The following is a 23,367-nucleotide window of genomic DNA, read 5'->3' as shown; positions in this document are numbered from 1 at the left end:
CCAGAGCGAGCGCTTGCCCATCCAGCTCTCAGGTTTCCAGCACCTCCCCTCGCCCCGCCTCGTAGGCGTGACAGTTGCCAGAGTCTCAATGGGGGTTGGAGCTTCCAGATCCAAGCTGGAATGGCTACCCACTACAGATCATCTGGAAGATGCTTGCTGTTGACATCTCTTCACTACGTTGAGAAGATACCAAACTAGAAATAAATTGCTGTAAACTCCATAGTTTGTAGTAAGATGTGAAAAGCACTGATAGTTTGGGAGGAAGCTCTCCACAAATGGAAAGTGTCCTTGTGGATCTATAGGACATGATTTTACTATCTGCGAATAAGTGCAAACTTTAGTGTGCTTCACTTCTGTTCCCAACATGTTTCATACATCTTTATGATGGATTTGTTTTATTGTCCTGCCAACTAACTTGTTAATTGTGTGGCCTGCCTATTCACAGAAGTAGAAACTTTGGGTCAGAATCAGGTCTGTCACTCTTCTGGGAAGTTAAGTGAATGTTGGTCAGTCCATTCACATGTGACTCTTGTAGAGAAAGAAACACCAGTTTGAAGGATCACACTAACATGGATCTTCAATTTTCCATTGTGTCTCTAATTCTGAGCCTTCTGAAATCTCTCCAAAGTCATTTTAGTTGATCTAACTTGGAACATAAAAACAAAAAAGCCCTTCGGAGACCTGTCATAGCATCTCATCATCAGATATTTATGGATTAATCATCTCCATGCCACTGTGACAGCTGAGCCATGTTTTTCAAAGGCCATGTCAAGTTGCCCTGGAACACCAGGCTCCTGTTCTGTCCTGGGAGCGGAGGAGCTCACTCTGGAGGCTGGAATTTCTTCTCTCTAAGTCTTACCTCAACTTTTCCCTTGCAAGTGTTATCTGTGCCACAGATAGTACAGTGCAAACACAAAATTACAGAAAACCATCTCAGTGAGGCCTCTGTTAAAGACATCCTCATGGATGGCCCTGTAGGAGACAGGATCATTTTGATGGCTGGTCCATGTGGACTCTCACAGAATCCTCTGGCAATTATTCTGCCCTTTGGAAGTTTCTGGGGCATCAACTACTTTTTCACATGTGCACTAAGTAATGCTCCATTGTCACACTTATCACTACCTAAAAAATAATCGATCAGGGGCTGGGGACATGGCTTCGCTGCTAAGAAGTATGTATTGTTCTTGCATAGGACCTAAGTTCAGTTTCCAGCACACAGATGAAAGGATGGCTCACCCTTCCTGTAACTCTAGCTTCAGGTGATCCAACACTCTCTTCTGGCCTCTGTGGCACATGTATCCACATGCCCAAACCCACATACAGACACATACATAACACATATAATTCAAAGAAATAAAATCTTTAAACATCTATTAAATATTTGTAAAATTTTCTCTTTAGTAAAACATTGTTTATACAAAGACGTATGTAGTACAAAGCAAGGAAAACTTCCTGAAGTAATAGGTCCATCTTTTCCTTTGTCGGCCACAGTCCATGAATCACATCCAGAGCTCATGTGTGCTCTAGCCACTCCCTGCCCCTCTTTGCCCCTCTGCCCTTTTCACTGGTATGACAAACACAGTTGAGTGCAGCAGTCACAGTGCTCTGTGAGTGAGTCCTTACATGTTCCCTGGTTGTACATTTGTTCCATGTGCACCATGAAAAGACATAGGACTTTTCCTATGTAACTTCTTTTCAGGTCCATTTCCCATCAATATTTCCAAAAGGCAGCCCTTGCTCTAAATGAAGAAATTCTATCACTGATACCTTTCACTATCTTGAATGGCATATAAGTAGATGTGCATACTACATACTCTCTTGAGTTTAGTTTATTTTCTCCCACAAAGTTTTTTGAGTTCTTCCTGTCATATGACTTCATAATTTGTTTCTGGTTTATTGTTGTGAAGTCTTATGTAATAAATGCCCATACTTTACGTATTTTTTTATTCAACATTACATTAATTTCTAGATTTTGTCTATAGGAATGATCCTTCTAGGAACATTTTGTAACATATTCTAAAAGATAGATGCATCAGTTTTTAGTGGAATTGCCATGTCATGGGGTAGACATGATTAGTTGTTTTACTCCTGTAATTCATGCATAAAAACTACCATTTATTATTATTTTTTTACAGCAAACTTTTTTCTTCTTCTTCAAGCTTGAATTTATTAAGGAAAAGTTTTGAGTTTGTGCATTTGGAGAAAGGTAGGTAGAGAAAAGGCAGAACTCATCCAAGGCATGGGTACTGGCCTCTTATGAGAGTCAGCTTACATAGACTCTTTGGTGATTATTAGGTGCCCTTCAGAAATAACCTAGTGCAATAAATCCCTTCAAAAGGGGATGTGTTAGTGCTAGACATCTCTTCCAGTGGGTAGTATATACATTATATACCTAAAATAATGAAATTAAGAACATAGCATTTTAGTGTTAGATAGGATAGTAGATTGCATAGTTGTGACATATATTCTATTAGAATGTGCTTTGAAACAAATTAGCTTAATCTCCAGTATAAAGGTACAGATTGTATTTACAGGGCACTGTTGTGAAACTCTGGGACATTGTTCCTAGTTGTCTTTATAGCACTCTGTCACTGTGGCTGTAGGCAAGTTATGTCACCAGGTCCTGTCTTGATTTCTTTGTCAGGAAGTAGAAGTGTTGGGAGGGGCATCGTTTCAATCTCCTGGGGTCTTTCCTCACTTCTGTGATTTTAAAACATCACTTAAAATGAACATGTCTTACTTTCTTATTTATCTAATTGATAAGTTAGTAATCTAATCAATTATATTTCACTTCCTCAACTCTTTCAAAGTCACAAAAGTCAAGCTAAAATTTTAGAGTACTGAGATACCACAGTCTGTACTTATCCAAAGTGCTGTTTTTTGAAAACACACTGAAAGCTTTCCTGGCCACTCTTTGTTTTTGTATAGTGACCCAGATGCAGCTGGTGCTTAGCTGCTTTTCATAGACATCTTCAGAACACACTACATTCAGCATTGCCAAGGCTGTGCTTCCCACAGCAGCATGCTGGCAATCCCTTGCATGGAGTCTTCCAGCCTGTGGCTCTTAGGCTATTCTGACAAAGTCTCTCAGGTGGCTGGTATTCTTGAAGTTATTAGTGAGTGCCTAGGTGTGGGAACAGGGACTGCAAGCTGGCTCTAATGAGGGGAGAGGTTCTGTTTGCCACCATCCCACCTCACAACTGGACTGTAGTATGACACCTGAGTCGAATAATGGGTTATCGTTAGAGCCGTACTGCTTCTGGAGAATAGCATGGCCATATACAGCAGTGTCCAGTCTTCGAACAGACCATGTAGAAACTGGAGCCAAGCATACACTACAAAGTTGATCTGTACTCGGGAGGGCAGGTTCTCCTAAGAGATCAAGATTTGGTGACTGATGAAATGTGGTGTGCTCTATTTAAATGGATATGAGGATTTTTCATGCTGTGTATTTCAGTGTTTAGTGAAAGCAAATGAATTAAATTATTGATTCCTTACTCTTTTAGAGGCACAAAAGGTGAAATGGCTAATGAGTGGAAAGTGGTTGGCGTTTTGGTTAGTTAGAGAATCTTCTGTTTGGATAGAAAGTTGAAGAAAAGCTTAGGGGGCATTATCTGATTAGCAACCACTCTTCTCTGAGTTGTTTTGTTAAGTGAGCTCCTTGCATCTTTCTTTTCAAAAGGTATTTGCAGCTCCTGGGATTTGGTACTATTCATAATTAGTCTTTACATTTATACATAATTATGCTACTTGTGGTTGTGTCTTATAAAATAGTAGTATCAAGCCGGGCGTTGGTGGCGCACGCCTTTAATCCCAGCACTCGGGAGGCAGAGCCAGGCGGATCTCTGTGAGTTCGAGGCCAGGCTAGGCTACCAAGTGAGCTCCAGGAAAGGCGCAAAGCTACACAGAGAAACCCTGTCTCGAAAAACCAAAAAAAAAAAAAAAAAAAAAAAAAAAAAAAAAAAAAAAAAAAAAAAAAAAATAGTAGTATCAATTGTATTTGATATGCAGAAATTTTAGAATGAGCTATCTACAGTTGATATTTATTAATACCTAGTGCTAGACAGAGTCAAACTAAAACTTGTGTGTTTGTGAATACTGCATTTACTCCTGAGGATGTCCGGTCTTAGAAACATGGAGCTGCTGTTGCTCATTGCTGCTCTGCTCAGTAGACATCACGTGTAAAGTGTGGCGTGGCTTGGGGAGGGTAGGGGAGAGCAGGTCCTAGTTTGTGGAGACAGTCCTCCATGGCCGTGAATTCAAGGTCGGCTGGCCAGCCAGTCGTGCCCACCTGATGAGCTCTAGGTTCACTGAGAGATCTTGTCTCCCAAACCAAGAGAGCCAAAGAAAACATCCCACAGCAAGATCTGGCCCTGGCATGTGCATTCACAGTCACGTGAGCACATGTGCGCGTTGCTTGCACACACACACACACACACACACACACACACACAATTTGATTTATCACTAGGACTCAACCTGATCTTACTGTTCTCAAGGAGCCTCCTGATCTCTATCTGTGGAGCCCGCTGTGTTTAAAGAGAGGCAGATTAGAAGCTCACAAATTACCCGACACAGTGTTCCTAAACTCACTGGCCAGCTGTAATAATTGGCTTCCTTTGACTTCAGTTCCAGTGAAAGTGCTGATGTGTCAGGGCAGTTGTACCAGATTGAAGGGGTATGCAAAAGCAAAGCTCGTGTCCCTCTTCTCAGCCTTGTGGAAATACATGCTGGCTTACTAATTTGTACTGTAAGTCCATAGTGTGTAAGTGTCCCTTGGGGTCCCTGTGTTGCAAGTGAATCCATATCCTGCCATACTAATAAGGTGGCATTTCACCTGAATTTTTGTAGGTGGGGCCTTTGGGAGGCGATGGGTAGAGTGCCTAGGATAAAAACCTGGCTTTTTCATGGGAGGGGACCAGGACACATGGGCACTCTGTTTCTTTCCATGTGATATTTTCAGTCCCAGTTGCTGTACAGCAAGACTCTGTCTTTAAAATTAAGCAACAAATGTATTAAATGGCTTCTCTCCATCCTGGTTCCCTTGGTATGTCATATGTCTGGTTGTACTTTGCAGAGTTTCTTTTGTACTTTTTATAATCCAACCAGACGGCCATTACTAGGTGTGGGCTATTGCATTGTCAGACCTGTGAGCTAACTACAGAGACACTGAATTCTTTTCTTTATGAATTACCTAGCATAAAATATTTTGCTGTAGTAACACAAAATAGGTTAATTCATCATAGAAAACTTTTGAAAACTATAAAATTAAAACTGCCCTTTATACATGTTACACGTGTCATATATGTATAGATGCCATATATATATACACATAATTTCAGATTTACTGTAGATTAAGACTCTTCTCTTTTATAATGATGTAAAAGTCAGAATTTGAATTTTGATCTTTTTCTAGGTAAGTGATGCATGATGCTCTCTTGGAGTACTGGGCTGAGAATGAGCCCCAGACCTCAGTCAGTCTGTGACCTCAAGGGCACATCAGTACTTCAGAATGTGCTGTTGCTAAGCTGTGAACTTGGGCAGATTGTTAAATGCAGTTTTTCCCTTCAGTCACTGTGAGGCCAAGGGGTGTAACCCCTTCCTGAGTCAAGGCACACCTGGATCTCCTTCCTCTTGCCTCCCAGACATGTTTTATTTTATCTTTTCAATTCATTTATTTTTATGTATGGGTGTCTTGGCTGCATGTACATCTGTGTTCCATATGTGTGTGCCTGTTGCCCATGGAGACCAGTAAAGGGTAGATCCCTGGAACTAGAGTTACAGTTGTAAGCTGCTATGTGGGTGCTAGGAATCTAACTGGATCCTCAGCAAGAGCAACAAGTGCTCGTAACCACTGCACCATCCCTCCATCTCCCATACATGATTTATTATTAACAATTTTGTGTAAGTTTACATGGCTACTCCTCAGGAAATAATGTAGGCTGAGAAAGTAATGTTCTCCCCCCCCCCTCCCTCTCCCTCTCCCTCTCCCTCCCCCCCTCTCCCCGTGTGTCTGTGTCTGTGTTTTACTGAGAATTGAACTTGGGGCCATCTGCATGCTAGGCACACATTCTACACTGAGTTATATCCCTAGTCCCTTACATTATGTCTAGAACAGAACACTTTCCTGGGGAAATTTACCTGTCTGTGTGATTGGCAAGTCCAATTGGAATTAACTTTTTTTTTTTTTTTTTGAGACAGGGTCTCTCTATGTGGCTCTGGCTGTCCTGGAACTCACTATGTAGACTAGGGCGGCCTCGAGCTTACAGAGATCTGCCTATCTCTGCCTCCCAAGTACTAGGATTAAAGGTATGCAGCAACACATACCTTTACACATACATAATCAGATCTGGATTAATGTTTAAGGGAAAGCATAGCAGTGTCTATTCTAGCAGCTAAGAATGCCATGTCTTTCCCTGGGCCAGAGGCTGGACTCAGATCTCATGCCTTTGAACAGTATCAGTATCCTACAATTTCAGCTTCTGGATTTAGAAGTTGCTGAACGTAGGGAGGGGGTCATCCTCAAAGACCTTCCAGCCTGCCATCATCTGATAGGCATGCACAGATAGGCCAGGGCACAGGAATGGTGTTTTGGGGACATCATGTCAGAGGACATGTTAGATCCCAGCTGCACCATTGTACTACACATTCTGAGTCTTAGATTCAGCAGAGGAAAACTCCTGCCTAGGTTTGTGCTGAACTCCAAGTGAGATTATGAGCGTGACTTGGGTCATCTTGTACATGGGGATGATGTTTTGTCAGTGCTAAGGGGCTGAACAGCTCCCCATTGACACCCTCAGTAACCTTAGGAGTTAGTTTCTGTAGACTCTTGGGGACCTCAACTCAGATATTCAGACTGGGATTCTGAATAGCTCCAATGCTGAAAAGAAATTCAGGATTATTTGGTACAGTAAAGCAGAGTTGAGTTTTATTAAAGATAAAGCTTAAATGCAAGTACTGAGAAGAAAGGAAAATACACACTCAAGGCCACCCTAGTCTACATAGTGAGTTCCAGGACAGCCAGAGCTACATAGAGAGACCCTGTCTCAAAAAAAAAAAAAATCAGTATGGTTGCCCCAAATAAAGTGTTGCAGAAAGTAATTCATACCAAGCATGGGCCCGGGTCCTAAAGAGAGAGTAAAATTCTGTCTTGGCATTAGCCAAATAGATCCTTTTGGTGACTCTCAAGTTCTATCTCAGAACCTAAAAACTCTGCCTTATCCCTCCCTCTCTCTGAGATGCCTTGGCTGGAATTGCAGTCTGATGTGATGAAAGCAGAAGGCACTGAATTGCACAGGGGTCTGGTACATGTCCTGGAGTCCCTGAGATTCTTAGAAAGTGGCTGCCTTATATGTGGGGAAGGAGGAGGCCTCTAGCAGTTGCTGAGTGAGGGTATTTCTTCTTATGCAGTGTGTTCAGTGTGAGTCCCTAGTAGATTAGATGACGCTGCACATCATTGATGAATGTGCTTCGTTGTTACGCTGTTGATTTAAATACCAGTATCTTTAGCAACCACTCTCGAAGGTATTCCCAGAGATACTGCGGTTTTTTCAAGTCTTTTTTTATTTTTAAATGTAGACAAGGCATATTTTGCCAGTTTTTTTGTGGGCATCCCTTTGCCCGCTCAAGCTGTCACAGCCAGGAAAGATGACACACAGCATGTTGTACAAGGGGTGAACCAATAAATCACAGTAGTTACCAAGCAAATTTACCCCTGCTCTTGGTATACAGTAACTATTCCTGGATGGTGCCCATGGCTAAGTTGCTTCCACCTCAGCATTGAGACCGAAATGAAACACAGGTCATCCACCTACACCTGGAGTTTCTGTCCTTCTTCTATGTGCAGGTCAGAGGTCACTGCCCCGGGAATATTTGAGCAGTGGGAACACGGCCATTGCCAGAGCAACAGGGCTTCTATTTCGAGGTGTTGGAGGGAGTGAATGGTGTGCTTTGCACTTTCCTGTAGAGCACCTGACATAATCGTGCACCATTCTCAAACCAGGTAGCTGCTTGTGTTCTCACGTCTCTGATGCAGAAAAAGTCACTGTCTGCTTTGCGTGACTAATCCTGGAACATACCCTGATGTTGAGTAAGTACCTGCTTAGCTGTATCATTTCCATAGCAAGTCACTTGTAACTAAAGCAGGCAAATTACTAGACCAAAATGTGTTTTGCCTAAAAATGTGAAACAAATGTTATCTAAGGTAAGCTTCAAACTGGATAATCAGAGAAGAGATAAATGATGTAAATATTTTAAAACAAATCTCTAGCATCAGCCTTTCCATTAGATTCCTTAATTATTTATGCCATGTTTAATAGAAGCCAAGCGAGCCGTCTCAGCTGAATGCTTAATTTAACTGGCTTGCCCTTTACTCATTAAACTGATCAGTTATTGATTTGTTTATGGTGTGTTTCATAGCCTCTATCTTTTCAAAAATGCAAAAAGGGAAATTAAAAGAGGATTATTCCTTCTTAGAGGTATCTGCTCATCGTATAGGGTGTTTGGATAAGAACACCTTTTCCTGTTAGGCTCTTTATTTTATTTTAAAACTAATAAAGTGAAATTGACTGTTTTGGTTTGTGTTTGGCTCCATAAATTTTAAGATACATAACGATTCATGCAACCATTGCCATAGTTGGGATGCTAGAACTTGCTTTTTCTGTTTTTAATATAATATTTTTATTTTTTGAGGCTTATACATTCATGCCATTGATTTTGACCATAGTCACCCTCATTTCTCCTCCTAACTTTTCCTAGATCTACCACCCCACTTCTCTACCACCACCACACTTTTGATTTCTTAAGAGAGCAGAGAAATAACTTGAACATATGGTAAACACTTATGATATCAGGTGAAAATGTGTGTGTGTGTGTGTGTGTGTGTGTGTGTGTGTGTGTGTGTGTGTGTGTGTTCAGCTTTTAACATTTTGACATCAGTATGGAAATGTGTATTTTTATCTTTGTAATGTAAGGTGTGGTCTTGGCCCTGACACTGAGATATAGGCAGATGAAGGTGTGCTTAGGTCTTTAAACATTTCTCTGGAAGCTAATTAGGACAAGCATTTTTCTTCAACCTATTTTAGCTTAAATTCTGAAAATGTTAACTCTTTGTAGTTTAAAAACCAACATCCTGTTCTGATGAAGCTATAGTTCAAGTGTAGATTAGAATCCGTTCACAATATGCAGTCCTTTCCATTTGGGACACCAGGACCAGGGATTTCCTCTGCTCAAGCTCCCTCATTCACTTTCTGATGCTATTATGGTGATTGATTGCTCTCTTGCTGAGAGGAAATGTGGGCACTGCTGATTGACTCAATGCTGTGCTGATGGTATTAATGAAGCCATGGATGAAATATGGTCTTGGTTGTCTTCTATAGGGGCATGCTTGACTTTGCCAGTGTTGAAGGTGACACCAGAATGGGATGACCTAGCACTGGGGCCCTGCTCTTTTGAATATTCTCTTGTAATTGTTGCAATACTCACTGGAAAGTATCGTGAAAACGGGTTGTATTGCCCACTCGTTTATATGGTCAAATGTATTGTAAGTGCAACATTCCTTTTAAACATTTTGATAATTGATTGAGATATATAAAAATCACAGAGCAGTGAAATAGAGAAGTAAGATGGTGTTTATAGCCTTTGGGGATGAAGATGTGTAGCATAATTTCAGGACAGGGAACTATGTGCCTGGAATCTGTATAATGTCCTCTGCCCAAGGCAATAGAACCATCAGCCATCTAAAAGAGAGAGAAAGCGAGGATGTAAATCGCTACATCAGAAAGGACCATGGAAGATTCTGTTGAATAAAATATGCCAGAGATGAAACAATCATAGACTGTGTGATTCCATGCATACGAGTTGCTTGGAGTCCTCACAGTCCTAGACCAAAAGGGGAAGGATGGTTCCCAGAGCTCAGGCAGGAGAAAATGTAGCATTGATCTTGAATGTGTGCAGTTTTAATTTGGGAAGATGAAACTTTTAGGACATAGACAACATGTGACAGTTGTATATCTTTGTGGCTATACTTGATGACATTGAATTGTATGCATAATAAAAATGGCCAATGTATATGTATCATCATAGTAAAACAAGTTTATTTTTGTTCTGCTCACAATAGTTAGGTCATGGAAACAGCCTAAATGCCTATCAGCAGCAAAATAGATAATAAAAATGTGACATCTATACACGATGGAATTTTTTTCAGCTGTAAAGAAAAATGAAATAAAAACAAAGAAAAATGAAATTATTAGAATTGCAGGGAAATGGATGGAAGTGAGATAACTCAGTGAGGTAATGCAGACCCAGAAAGATAAGCATCACATTTTCTCATACATATGTGGCTTTTATACTCCTTCCTTTAGAGATTTATTTTATTCTATTTATTTGTTTGTTTGTTTATTTGGGGGAGGGGTGTTTCGAGACAGGGTTTTTCTCTGTAACTTTGGAACCTGTCCTGGAACTTCCTCTGTAGACCAGGCTGGCCTTGAACTCACAGAGATCCGCCTGCCTCTGCCTCCTGAGTGCTGGGATTAAAGGCGTATGCTACCATTCATTGCCCGGCTGAGATTTGTTTTATTTTTAATGATGTATCTGTGTGGGTTATGTGCACAGGAGTATAAGTGCCCACTGAGGTCAGAACAGGGTGTTCGATCCCCTGGAGTTACACTGGAGTTACACCACCTAGGAACTGAACTTAGGCTCTGTAGTAAAGAGGTATGTACTCTAAACTGCTGAGCTGTCTCTCCAGCTTGTATCTTATTTTCATACTCTTACATACTGCTTTTGTTTAGCTGATTGTCTAGATACTCAAAACCAGGCAGACTCTGATGACTTCAGTGCAACAAAAATTACACATAATAGTTGTTTTAAAATGTGTGCGCTCACCAGATTGCCCTTTCAAATTTAGCCTTTTGCATTCAGGTTATTGCTTTTTCTTGATATTTTTGGGTTCAGAAATAAATAATAAACTTGTAATTTCCATTTTCTAAGAAGACAGCTCTATATAACAGCATCGAATAAAAACACTGGCTTATTGATCTGCTTAGCCATTCTTCACTCCCTGCCTGTCAAATAGTTGCCATATATATTGTGATCAGCCTTGGAATATCAGCTCTTAAATTATAAATGACCTTATGTTGAAATAGTATTGTTATACTGCTTGCTACCCGAGCTCTTCAAGGCAAAAAGACATTTATATACATACCCTATACGTGTGTATATAAATATGCCCCTCATGTTCCTGCCCCTCTATGCAGACTCTCCCCCAGCTACAACATGGAACTGCACCAAAACAATATTCTCCCTTTGTCTTCAGTAAATTTAAGCCCTGTGTATTGGGCTGAAAGTTCATTTGGTGAACCTAGGCCCTATGTGTAGGCCACAAACTTCTCTGTTGAACCTCAGCACAATGGATGGGCTGCCGATTCCTTACATTGGGATTTATATTAAGATCTGAGCCCTTCTAGAGACCTATAAAGATAGATTCCACAATAGGACAACTTTTGAAGTCCTAGGTTTTGGTTTTGTAAGTATTCACATATACTTTCCCCTCATTCTAAAAATTAAAGCAAAGATGATGTTTGTTGACCCACTTTTGCCAAATTGGTTCAATAAGAATCAAAAGTCTATCTTCCTATCAAATGTAGATACATTCTGTTTTGATCTCATTATTATGTAAGCATGCTTCAAAACATCACACTCTATCCCATTAGTACATACTGTTAACTATGTGTCCATAAAAGAAACAGATATTTGCAAATGCAAAATGTGTGTATACATATATAATTATATATAATATATTATATCTCTGTATGTTACTATGGTTAATTTAACTCTGGAATTTTTTACATTCATATTTGTGTGTGTTTGTGTGTGTGTGTGTGTGTGTGTGTGTGTGTGTGTGTGTGTGTGTATAGATCAGAGAACTTCAGGGAGTCATCTGTCTCCTTCCACAATATGAGTCTGAAAGAATTGAATTCAGATCTGAGGCTGTCATTCCTGGCAGCAAGCATCTTTACCAGGTGAACCATCTCACCAGTCCCTCGACTCTAGATTCAATACCTCTAAGAGCTGTTAGTGTCATGGGAACCCTTGTTGAAGGATATAGAACATTCCAAATTTGTGAAGCATGTAGTATCAAGCAGAGGGTGCCTGCTAGCAGCAAAACTACTTTTGAGCACAGAAGAAGAAAAAAAAAGCCACCATGTTTCTACTGCTCTCTTCTGATGACCATTTTGATGTGTAAGCTGGCATTCTCTTCTAGGTTTAAGTCATGCCCAGAGCTGTACCCTCTTCACAGTCAGTGTCCACCCCACGCACTTTCAAGAAGTGTGTTTTTCTCTGCCCAGTCCTGGTGAACACCATTTAGAGCCCAGTGTACAGCTCAATACATAGTATCTCCCCTTCACTGCTAGTCTAGCAGCTGACTTACTGAAAAGCTCTCCTCTTTATGTTGACTTTCCATTAATCTTATGATGCTATGTTCCCATGATCCTGGAATATCTTTTTAGGAAGTAGACTGTAGGTAATTCATGTTTTATGTGTGGTGTGCTCACTGTTTGAGCATATCTGGATTATTTTACTGCCCAGTGACTCTGTGAAGAGGGTGTTCTCACCATCCCCGTTTCTCAGATGAGGAACTCCAGTTACAGTAACTGCAAAAGTAACTACATGTTGCTACCATCGTGCATGTTCAGATACCACTTCCCAGCACCACAGATGTGTCCAAGTGCATCTAAACCTTAGAGTCCTGCTCCTTGAGAAAACAGATCTTCTTATAGGTGTTTCTCTGAAGCCTTGGATATGTTGATCTTCTGATATGGAAAAACCAAAAAAAGTAGTGTCTTAGTTAGAGTTTCTATTGCTGTGAGGAGAAACCATGACCACAGTAACTCTTATGAAGGAAAGCATCTAATTGGGGCTGGCTTATGGTTTCAGAGGTTTCGTCCATTATGCTCATGGCTAGAAACATAGCAGTGTTCAAGTAGACATGGTGATGGAGAAGGAGCTGAGAGTCCGACATCTTGACCTGAATACAACAGAAAGTGAACTGAACTAGGAGTAGCTTAAGCATAGGAAACCTCAAAGCCCCACCCCACAGTGACACACTTTCTTCAACAAGGCCACACCTCCTAGTAGTGCCACTCCCCATTGGCCAAGCATTAAAGCACATGAGTCTATGGGGCCATTCCTTTTCAAACCACCACAGGTAGGAATCATAGCAGAAGACCAACATTTTTACTTCAGAGTAAGTAAATTGTGCTCCCTCAGACTCCCGACCATGGTGCTGCATCTGGTTAATTTGCTACTTCATTAGAAACTCAGCTTCAGCTCTTAGTAGGCTATTCAGAGCCAGGTGTGTATGCTTACTAATTCTTAGGAGAGCCCCACAGATGAAGGGTAGTTATGAGTAACTACTAACTTCCTACTAAGAAGGTTGCTCGCTGGAGTTTACCCCTCACTTATGCTTAGGCAAGAATGTGTATCTTCCAGTCAGGGGAAGGCCGGTCTGCGTATGTGACTGACTTGAGAGTAACTGCAGGGCGACAGGAAGGAGTTAGTTGGTTGTTTGACTCCATAAGGTCCTTCAAAACATTCTTCTTAGGATGAAACAAGGTGAGAGATGTGAGAGGCTGCTGTGCTGTGTACTGTGCTGATCCGTACTGTGGGAGCGAGACACCACTGTGCACATTCCATGACATAGACTTTTCGCTCTTTCCGGCACCATTTTGTATCCTCAGAAGAGGTTTAGAATAGGCTTGCTTAATTTGTTGCCCTCATATTTTCTCTCTTGAATTTTGTAGCATATATGATTCCCCCATCCTCATCTCTTCCTCCTCATCCTTCCTCTCCACTTCTTTCTGGTCTTTTGAACACTGCCTCTTTCCCTCACATATCCAGAAGTCACCTGGCTTTCTTTATTATCTGCTCATGTGTCTTTACCACTGTATATATTCAAAACACATTATCAGTAACTAAATTGAAATTCAAAAAAATAATAATAAAAAAGGAAGGAAAGAAGAGAACTCTGGATTCTCTCATCTTCAGCATTGAAAAAGTACATTTTGAGCCTCATTAAGTATGAAACTTTCTGTATTCAAGTAGACAAAACCATGAGGTCTCAGCCAGTTAACTACTGAAGTTTCTTCTGCTAAAGAGAATAGAAAACTTTGTGAGGAAGAAGGAATGCAGATTAATTTTGAAGCACTCAAAAATATCTTTTCTCTGGCTTTATCTGATTTTATATCTCTTTTTTTTTTCAATAATTGCAAAGCACAGTGAACAACTAAGCAATTCTCCCATGGAACTCTCTAGAAGCCATTACAAACACCCCATGTGAGCGTAGATTAGTGTTTGCTGATGCTGCCTTAGAGTCACAGTCATCAGTCCATTTTTGAGTATTTGTTCGCCAGCACTTACATGTTTCCATCTAAAGGAAAGTGCTCTCTCAGATTTGGTAAAATGATGAATGTTTTCCCTACCATCTCTCTCAGGAAATGGCGAAAATCCTCAACCACCCCAGAGTCTACGCTTTTCTCCACATCCCAGTGCAGTCCGCCTCTGACAGCGTGCTCATGGACATGAAGAGAGAATACTGCGTGGCCGACTTCAAAAGAGTTGTGGATTTTCTCAAGGAGAAGTAAGTCTGTTAGCACTTTGGAAAATAACTCACTCTTTCTTTCTTTCTTTCTTTCTTTCTTTCTTTCTTTCTTTCTTTCTTTCTTTCTTTCTTTCTTTCTTTCTTTCTTTCTTTCTCCCTCCCTCCCTCCTTCCCTCCCTCCCTCCTTCCCTCCCTTCTTTTTTCCTTTCTCCCTTTCTCCCTTTCTCCCTTCCTTCTTTCTCTTTTTCTTCCTGCACTATGTGGCGGCAGGACACTGCTAGCCTTGAAGTTATGGTGCGCAGCACAGGGCGAGAGTCCGGAAACCCTCGAAGCCTGCGGTTGCCTTGGGGCCCTTGATGTGGTTTTTCCTGTCCCCTTCCATGTGTGCACAGAGCACTGTTGATTTGTGTAAGGGTGCCCAACTTCCTACGGCAGTTGGAATTGTGATTGTTTTCATACCTGACCTGCTGCCTAAGCACTGCCCTCCCTTCGCTAACCTTGAAATCTCCTTTCATGTGGCCTTTTGAAGTTGTAGGCTGACTTTGACATGGAAGAAGGGACCAAGTGTGTCACTATAGAGTGGATCATTTTCTCCTGACTAGCATTTTCACAGCTCCTGGAATTGCCTTGCTCTTACACACCGATGCCTGTAGTTAACTTGAGTGCTTGCAGTTTACTGGGAGGCTGGAGGATTCTATTTTCTTCAATTCAAATTGCTGTTGACCAAAATTAAGGCATATTTACACAATCTCAGACATGAATGATAATTTTGTTTCCACAGAAAAACACTTGCAGCCCATAATTATGTTCTTCAAAATCTCCCTTCCAAACCTGGAGTGCATTCTATGATTAGACAAGGCAGGAAACAGAGGTGCTGGCCACGGTCACCCAGACCCTCCTCCATTCTAGGGTACCGTCATCACATCTGAGATGGTATCATTTATCTTGGCACGTTTCTGGTTTGCTCTACTGTCTGTAATTTATGTTTTACCCCCACTGTTGCTGTTTCCATTTGTTATTCATAATTATGTGGTCTTGCGTCATGTCAATGTCCTACATGTGTATGATTGCTTTATTCAAATTGTAAGCAATTATTTTTTCCACCTTTAATTACTCACTAATTTTTATGGCATACACTATTACAGATCTTCTCTTATTTCCTCTACTCATCTTTCTTTAGCATGTCTTTTAATTTTTTTTCCACCTCTAGGCATATCTTGATTATTCTGATCACCAAGAATAAAGACATTTAGGGTGCATTCAAACAAATAGGGCTAATTGTTCAAATATTCAAATCAGAAATAGGAAGAAATAGGATTGTATAATTCTAGCATTGTCTGTGCACCCTTTAAAGTAACACAGAATCTTGGCAAATCTCTTCCATCTCCTACACTCTTGGATCTTGAGTACAACTGGCCCAAGCTAAATCCTGTGGATTTTTATGCCAAGTGTATGCCATATGCCACATCCTTTCTGTGCATTTGTGGTTCCTTTTGTAGGTAAATTTGTCTCATGTAATAAACTCCTTCCAAGCACTATGACACTGGACATTTTCTAAATAGCAAGTAAACTGTTATTCCCTTTAAATTTCTTACCTTTCATGTGTAAAGTGGCAGCAAAGAGTGTCACATTTCATGCATGTTACATATTTTACCAGTGTAGACAAGCATCCCCTTGTGTAGAACAGAGCAGAATCCCATTCAAGAACTTTGTTGGGTTACTGTGATGAAATGAGACTGAGGACTTAGCACCTCTGCTCTGCTGTGTAAGTGCTGATTCAGTCATTTGTGCTAATTAAACTGGGCAATAGTTTCCCAGCACATTCCAGCCTTTCGTGGTACTCTGAAGATTGACCTGTTGAATGTGTTGCATCTTGAACATTTTCAACAGCCTCCATGTATAAAGGTCAAATGGGAGTCACATTAAGATGTTAGAAAGTCATCCCTTGCCATTTTTCATAGACTAAACTCTGAGTTGTTTCCTTGTAGTCTGTTATCTGTGGCATTTCTGTAGTTTCCCAAGGTGTATTTGACTAGCTCAAGATCTTTGAACCAAGGGCTCTCACAGGGTCCTTTAGTGTTCTCATTATCACAGATGCCAGAGGTCCCTGGAGAATCTAGGTACTAAGGATGCCTGGAGAATGGACTCTACCTCACACATGTGCATCCATAATTTCAGCTTTGATGGCTGCAACTATGGAGTATAAAGTATGATAATAGCCATTCTACATCTACAGGAGATTTTAAAATTGAGTAAGCATCGTCCTCATACAGCAAGGACAGAAGTAAACCTGTCATAATGAAGCTCACAGTTAGATAATGTTACATAAGTATGTTCTTTCTTATATATATGAATCTTATTTCCCGTAAAATCTTTGGAGCCTTTTGTAATGAATCTTTAACAAATAGGAGTCACTTGTTTTCTTCCTTCAACATTGTGAGGCTCACAGATCTTTATGCTGTGAATGAGGGATGAAGCGTTTCCCAAATTTACCACCACATATAGCATTAAGTCTGGAATCCACAGATTTAGGGAGTTTACTTGAAGCTGCAGACTTTTAAGCCACAAATTCAAAGTCTTTATTGAGCCCTGTTTCTCACACAGTGGAGTGGAGGTGAACTCTTTTTAATTAATTTTCTTTTACAGTTGAAAGTGCTCCATGTTTTAGCTGGGAGCAATCTAAGTTTACCTGTGAGCCAACTCGTAGCTGATTCATTATTCTCTTCAGTTATTTGAAAGTTGGCAGCTATTTTCATAACAGCAGCTGGATTGAAGATAACCTGGTAGGGTTGGCACATGTTGAGGCATATGGGAATTTATTAAATCATGCAGCCTTTGCAAAAAAAAAAAGAGAGAGAGAGAGAGAATAAATGACTTGATATGCTCATTTAAAACAGCTGGCCACAAGCAGAGAGTCATATGACTTGAAGTCTACTCAGATTTATTAGCCCAGCAGATGCTTTTATTTAAATGAATTGATGGTTTCTTGAAATGCATGGTGGGCTTTGGAGGAACATGAAGAGAACTGTTGTACAAAGCAATACATGCAGTTCTATGATTTTAAAGTCTGCTTTTATGTTTTTAATAGGTACATCATACATTTTACTACTTAATGTATTCCTGAGATTTTAAAAATAAAATTTGAATCATTCCCTTTTCTTTCTTTCTTTTTTTTTTTTAACTGTTATGTTATGTACTGTTCTTAGGATTCCCTGACTTTAAAGTCTTTTATAAAAGGTGTTAGTTCGATTCCCCCTCATTCCCAGCCTCTCTAGGAAAGCATCATACTAATCTAGCCACATGCTGAATTATCTGTCTTTCCTATCATTAGTCAGAATTACCATGTGCCCATTTACCAGAACACACTGGCAAAAAGATGAAGTGTATTAAAATTGTGTTTTATTCCACCTTGTCCATCTAGTTTTATTCCTAGTGGCTTTGATTGTAAGTGGTGATTAGATATGGTAACTCATTCCTGTAATTCCAGTGCTTGGAACAGTGAGATAGGAGGATCGCCACAATTCCAAGGCCAGCCTGTTCTACAGAATGAGACCCTATCTCAAAAACAGGGGGGAAAAGTAAGCAGAAAGAGAAAAAAGATACAAGTAGCAATATATGTCAGAATAAAATAATCTGAATAAAGAAAAATAGAAGATCCCTTTTAGCAAGGATTAGTTAGTTATATTTTTCTCCAGCTGCATTTCCAGATGTGTTGGTGTTCACTGAATAAGCTCCTGTGAAACAATGTCCTCAGAAGTGTTCACTGGCTTTCCAGGATTATGTCATTTCTGGTGTCACTTACTAGGCTACTACTTGGGTGTTCCTGGTGTCATGTTTGCTAGTTTATCTTTGTCATTTTGCTTTACAAAGTGGTGTTCTCTTTACTTCTTTTGGTTGCTATGTTCAGAATTTTTAACAGAAGTAAATATATTTCATTTGAACAAGTGTCAGGTAGAAAAATACATTGACGCTCTTTGCGGTGTGTGCTCCATTCACAATCAGAGAATTGCATGCTAGGTAATTTTTTGTCATGTGTTTTAATACCGTACAGTGTTGTGAACACCCCAAGTTCAATTCATTTGTTTGAAAATGAGTGTATTGTCTATTGATTTGGCTTCTCAGTTCCTTCTACCTGATTAAGAGAAATTGCCACACCATTCTTGCCACTTTATAGGCTTTATGATTGTGTGATCCTCTCAGAAAACAAAAGGCTATCATCCTCTGAACTTTGGTGCATTTTTCCTTGCTCCCTCAGACACAGGTCTGAGTCCAGATCTGTGAGTTAGGAGTCTGTAATGAGTGTCTTTTCTTTGTTAGTGCCTTTGGAGTCCAGTTGCATATTGTCTCCTGAGTACACCAGAGCTTAGCCACTTGGACAGTGCAAATGGTTTCAGTCTATGTTGTATCAAATGAATATTAGAGGAGTGGATGGATTAAAAAGTTTTCCTGAAATCTGTAATAATAAACTAATGTGTAATAGGGTGAGACTGTCATTTTCAACTTGTGATTCTTCTTCTGATTCTAACATTAATTAAATGAAATTAATATAACAACAATGATAACATGATAATGTTAAGCTTTTTGAGCATTTACTTGTATGCCAAGAACCTTGCGTGTATTAACAGTTTTATTCCTCAAGGACAAAGCTAGTGAGTAATTTGTCCAAGGTCATGCAGTTAACAACAGAACCTTCTTGCAAATCCCGGTGTGTGATTGTTCAGCCTTTGCTCTAACTAGGGTGGTGTGCTGTCTGGCAATGGAGACCACAATGTGGGTTCAGCAGCTAGTGAGGAGACAAAATGTGCAGTATTTACTTTACCAGACTGGAGGTGGTAAAGGCATGTATGGATGTGAAACAGCCCCTTAGCATCTGATCTCAAGACGTGGTTGGGCCAGCAAGTGTGTGATAATGCCTGCCTCACAAACCAGATAGCCCCCGGACCCATTCAAAGTAGAGAACCAACTCTTGAAAATCATCCTTCCACATGTGAACCTGCATACATACGATTCACTCACACATACACACACACACACACACACACACACACGCACGCACGCACGCACGCACGCGAGGGAGGGAGGGAGGGAGGGAGGGAGGGAGGGAGGGAGGGAGGGAGGGAGGGAAGGAAGAAGAAATTAAGACATGGTATAAGATAATATACTTAGCCAAATGGTTTGGGAATGTGGTTAACTTGATCATCAGCTAGATTGCTGTAAGAGTCACCTACAACATTAATCAGGCCCAAGGCTCAGCATATATAAAGTATATGTATATTAATTATATGTAATTAGTATTACATTCCTGCCGTAAAGTCTTTGCCTGCTATGAGACCTAATAAACCCGTCTTCCCAGCTATTGCTTCCTGTCAACTATTTAGCTGTAGCAATGACAGCAATAACAGACACAGGTAGAAATGGTGAGCTGGATTGTTGTGACAGTTAGTGTTATCAACTTGATTTCATCTAGCATCTTCTGGCACATGGGCCTCTGGGCATCTTGATTCTTTAATTGCGGTGGGAAGACCCACACACTGGGTGGGGCTGCTCCTGGCTGTGACCTAGACTCTGAGTAGAGAAAGGAGCTAAGCTACAGCGCGTCTTTGTGCTGTCTTCTGACTCATGTGGAGTGTGATCAACATGGAATGCACCACGACCTGTGAGTCAGAATAGACCCTTTCTCCCACAAGTTGGATTGTCAACATATTTTATCATAGCAACAAAAAAGAAACTAAAATAGAAATTGGTACCAAGAACTGGAGCCACTGCCTTGATCAACTTGACTGTGATTCTTAAGCCCCTGGAACTATTTTGTGGGTAGAAGAGTGTGTACTTTTGGTTTAAAAGCCTTTGAATGTTGGAAGAAGAGCTTAAAGGGCCATTCTGGTAGGATCTTGGAAGACAATACTGAGAAAAACACGGATAGTGAGTGGGGCCTAATTTGTGAAGTTTCATAAGGGAACAAGGGTAGCATTTACTGACACTAATATCTAATGTCTATGAATCAGTTCATTGAGCTCCCACAGTGGTACATACTAGGAAGAAATTACTGTCCCCATTTTACAGAGTAGGACATGAAGGCACAGGGAGGTTAAATGACCAGTTACAGAGCTTGTAACTGAGCCCAGATTAGAAGAAATTAGGAATGGCAGTTTAGTAATCAAAAACCGTCTGTGCAATTAAACAGTGTTTAAAATGACACAAGCCTTCCCCTAGACATATAGAACCTCTTCTTGTAGTCAACATCTCCTCCTTTATATTGTTGCTGGTAGTCCAGGCTGAGGGACATTGGATTAGAAGATCTGACCTGTGTAAGGATGTGACCATGAGAAGAAGCTATGAGATCTTTGTCAACACCAGTGTATTCAGTGAATGAAACTGTAGATTGTCCTAATAAAGTATAGATGTGAACATCTTCAAATAAGACTCACTACCAGTCATCACATCTTTTTATTTTATTTTTTAATCATATGTATGTATGTGTGTCTTAATATGAGTATGTGCATATGACTGCAGGTGCCCTTGGAAGACAGAGATGCAGGATTCCCTGAAGCTAGAGTCAAAGACAGTTATGAGCCACTTGATGTGGGTGCTGGGAACTGTACTCTGTTTTGCTGGAAGAATGGTATGTGATCTTAACCACTGAGCCATCTCTCCCGTCCACGTTTGTCATATCTTTTAGCAATGTTTTCTTTCATAATCTAAATGGTGACAATTTTAAATTAAGTCAGTTTCTCCTCCTGTGCACTTCTTGTTCCTGGAGCAAAGTACATGGAGCTTGAGACACAAATCCTTGCTGGTCCCAGCCTGAATTCCTAACGGTAGGCACCCAGCCTCCTGTGCAAACCCAGGCCAGGGGGCTCCAAGTTACTGCCCTCTGCTTCCTTGGCTTTGTGCTTAGCATCATTCTCAATGCACAGCCCTAGGCTTCATCTCAATAGTCTACTCTGGGGCAGTGTTTCTTCAGAGGCCAGGTAACAATGAAGGGGGATGTACACAGGGCAGGTAACCCCTATGCATGTGTGTATGTGTATATGATATGTGTACAGGGCTCGAAACCCAGTGTGCTACCCAGTCAGGAGCAAGTAGGAGGGGAATCAGTAGCCAGTGTGTTTACATTTGGGAAGTAAAAGCACTGAGATTTAACATTCATCTCCTAAAAGCCAAGCAGAATGTGGAAGCACATATCTGTTATCCCAGGACTAGGGAGGTTGAGGCAAGAAGTTTACCCATTTGAGGCTAGCCTGACTACACAGCCAGAACTTGACTCAAAAAAGAAAATGCTTATGTTCTATGTCAGTCTTATGTCAGATGCATGTTAAGAGTAAAACATCAAGATGTAACGGAAGAATGGATGAAAAAAATGTGGTACATATACACAATGGAGTACTACTCAGCAGAGAAAAACAATGAAAGCATGAAATTTGCAGGCAAATGGATGGAACTAGAAAATATCATCCTGAGTGAGGTAACCCAAACCCAGAAAGACAGTTATGGTATGTACTCACTCATTGGTGGAGTCTAGATATAAAATGAACAATCAGACCACAACCCATAGAACCATAGAGGCTATATATATATAGCATGGAGGTCCGTAGGACGACTGTGGCATATAATAAATTTCAGTTTTACTCAATTATTGAAAAAAAATAGCCAAATGAATGGAAACACATGAACTATGAACCAAAGACTGAGGGGCTCCCAGCTGGATCAGGCCCTCTGAATAGGTGAGACAGTTGATTGGCTTGATCAGTTTGGGAGGCATTTAGGCAGTGGGACCAAGTCCTGTGCTCATTCCATGAGTTGGCTGTTTGAAACCAGGAACTTATGCAGGGACACTTGGCTCAGTCTGGGAGGAAGGGACTGGACCTGCCTGGACTGAGTCTACCAAGTCGATCACAGTCCTCGGGGGAGGACTTGTCCTGGAGGAGATGGGAATGGAGGGTGGGCTGGGGGTAAGGGGAGGGCGTGGGAGGGGGGAGAATAGGGGAACCCATGGCTGATATGTAGAACTGAATGGTATTGTAAAATAAAAAATATATATCACAAAAAAAAAAAAAAAAAAAAAAAAAAAAACATCAAGATGTGAGTGAAACTGTGTTCTAAGAGCTGATCTTATTCCTCATAATTATTATACAAGTGCCTATAGCCATAACGTTTGGTTTGCTATACTGAAGTCTGTTAATTCAATAAAGAAGTACATGAATGGTTGATTTTTTATTGTTGTTTTTGTTTTGTTTTCTGTCTAGGGGAAAACACTAAGTCACAGATCTTATATTAAAAAACTTTCTTTAGATAAAAGTATTTGTTTGATCTTGTTTGTGATGTACTTAACCCTACCAGTATAAGGAAAGGCTTTAGCTAGATCACACTGGCGTGTGCATGCCCATTTTTTATGCATGTTAAAGTTACAGTCTGACTTGTTTTCAAGTGAGAAAAATAAAAGCAGTAGAAAAAAGAATGTAGAGTCTGATCATTGAGTGTCAATGAAGATCAGAGCTTGGCAGAGGGAGTGTGTAGAGCCCCAGGGTTACAGGATAGACCTTAAGTCCCATGGCTCAAGGTAGCTTTGATGTTCAGCTATCATTAGCAGGACTTTCTATCTCAAGGCTCATAGTAACTAATTCAAAGCTAACCCTCAAGTCTGTATTTCCAAACACCAGAGAGAGAAAACATGCAAAAGACGCTGTGTGTGAAGTTGTATTAATATGTAAGTCTTTATATGTCTTATTTGAATAGAGCATGGTCATGCCTAAGCACAAAGGAAGTCA

General features: G+C 40.6%; 1 protein-coding gene across 4 annotated transcripts in view; it reads left to right on the top strand.

The window, feature by feature from the left end:
• The window catches only part of Cdkal1 (CDKAL1 threonylcarbamoyladenosine tRNA methylthiotransferase), a 571,033-nt gene that overhangs the window by 351,929 nt on the left and 195,737 nt on the right, over positions 1 to 23,367 (top strand). For all 4 annotated transcript variants that reach the window (XM_006972280.4, XM_076573111.1, XM_076573112.1 and 1 more), the window contains one exon: positions 14,493 to 14,638. In XM_006972280.4, the coding sequence (XP_006972342.1) occupies positions 14,493 to 14,638 (146 nt within the window). The remainder of the gene's footprint in view (positions 1 to 14,492; positions 14,639 to 23,367) is intronic.

The sequence above is a fragment of the Peromyscus maniculatus genome, chromosome 5 (assembly GCF_049852395.1).
Source record: "Peromyscus maniculatus bairdii isolate BWxNUB_F1_BW_parent chromosome 5, HU_Pman_BW_mat_3.1, whole genome shotgun sequence".
NCBI classification, from domain to species: Eukaryota; Metazoa; Chordata; class Mammalia; order Rodentia; family Cricetidae; genus Peromyscus; species Peromyscus maniculatus.
This window is presented reverse-complemented; position numbering and strand designations above follow the sequence as displayed.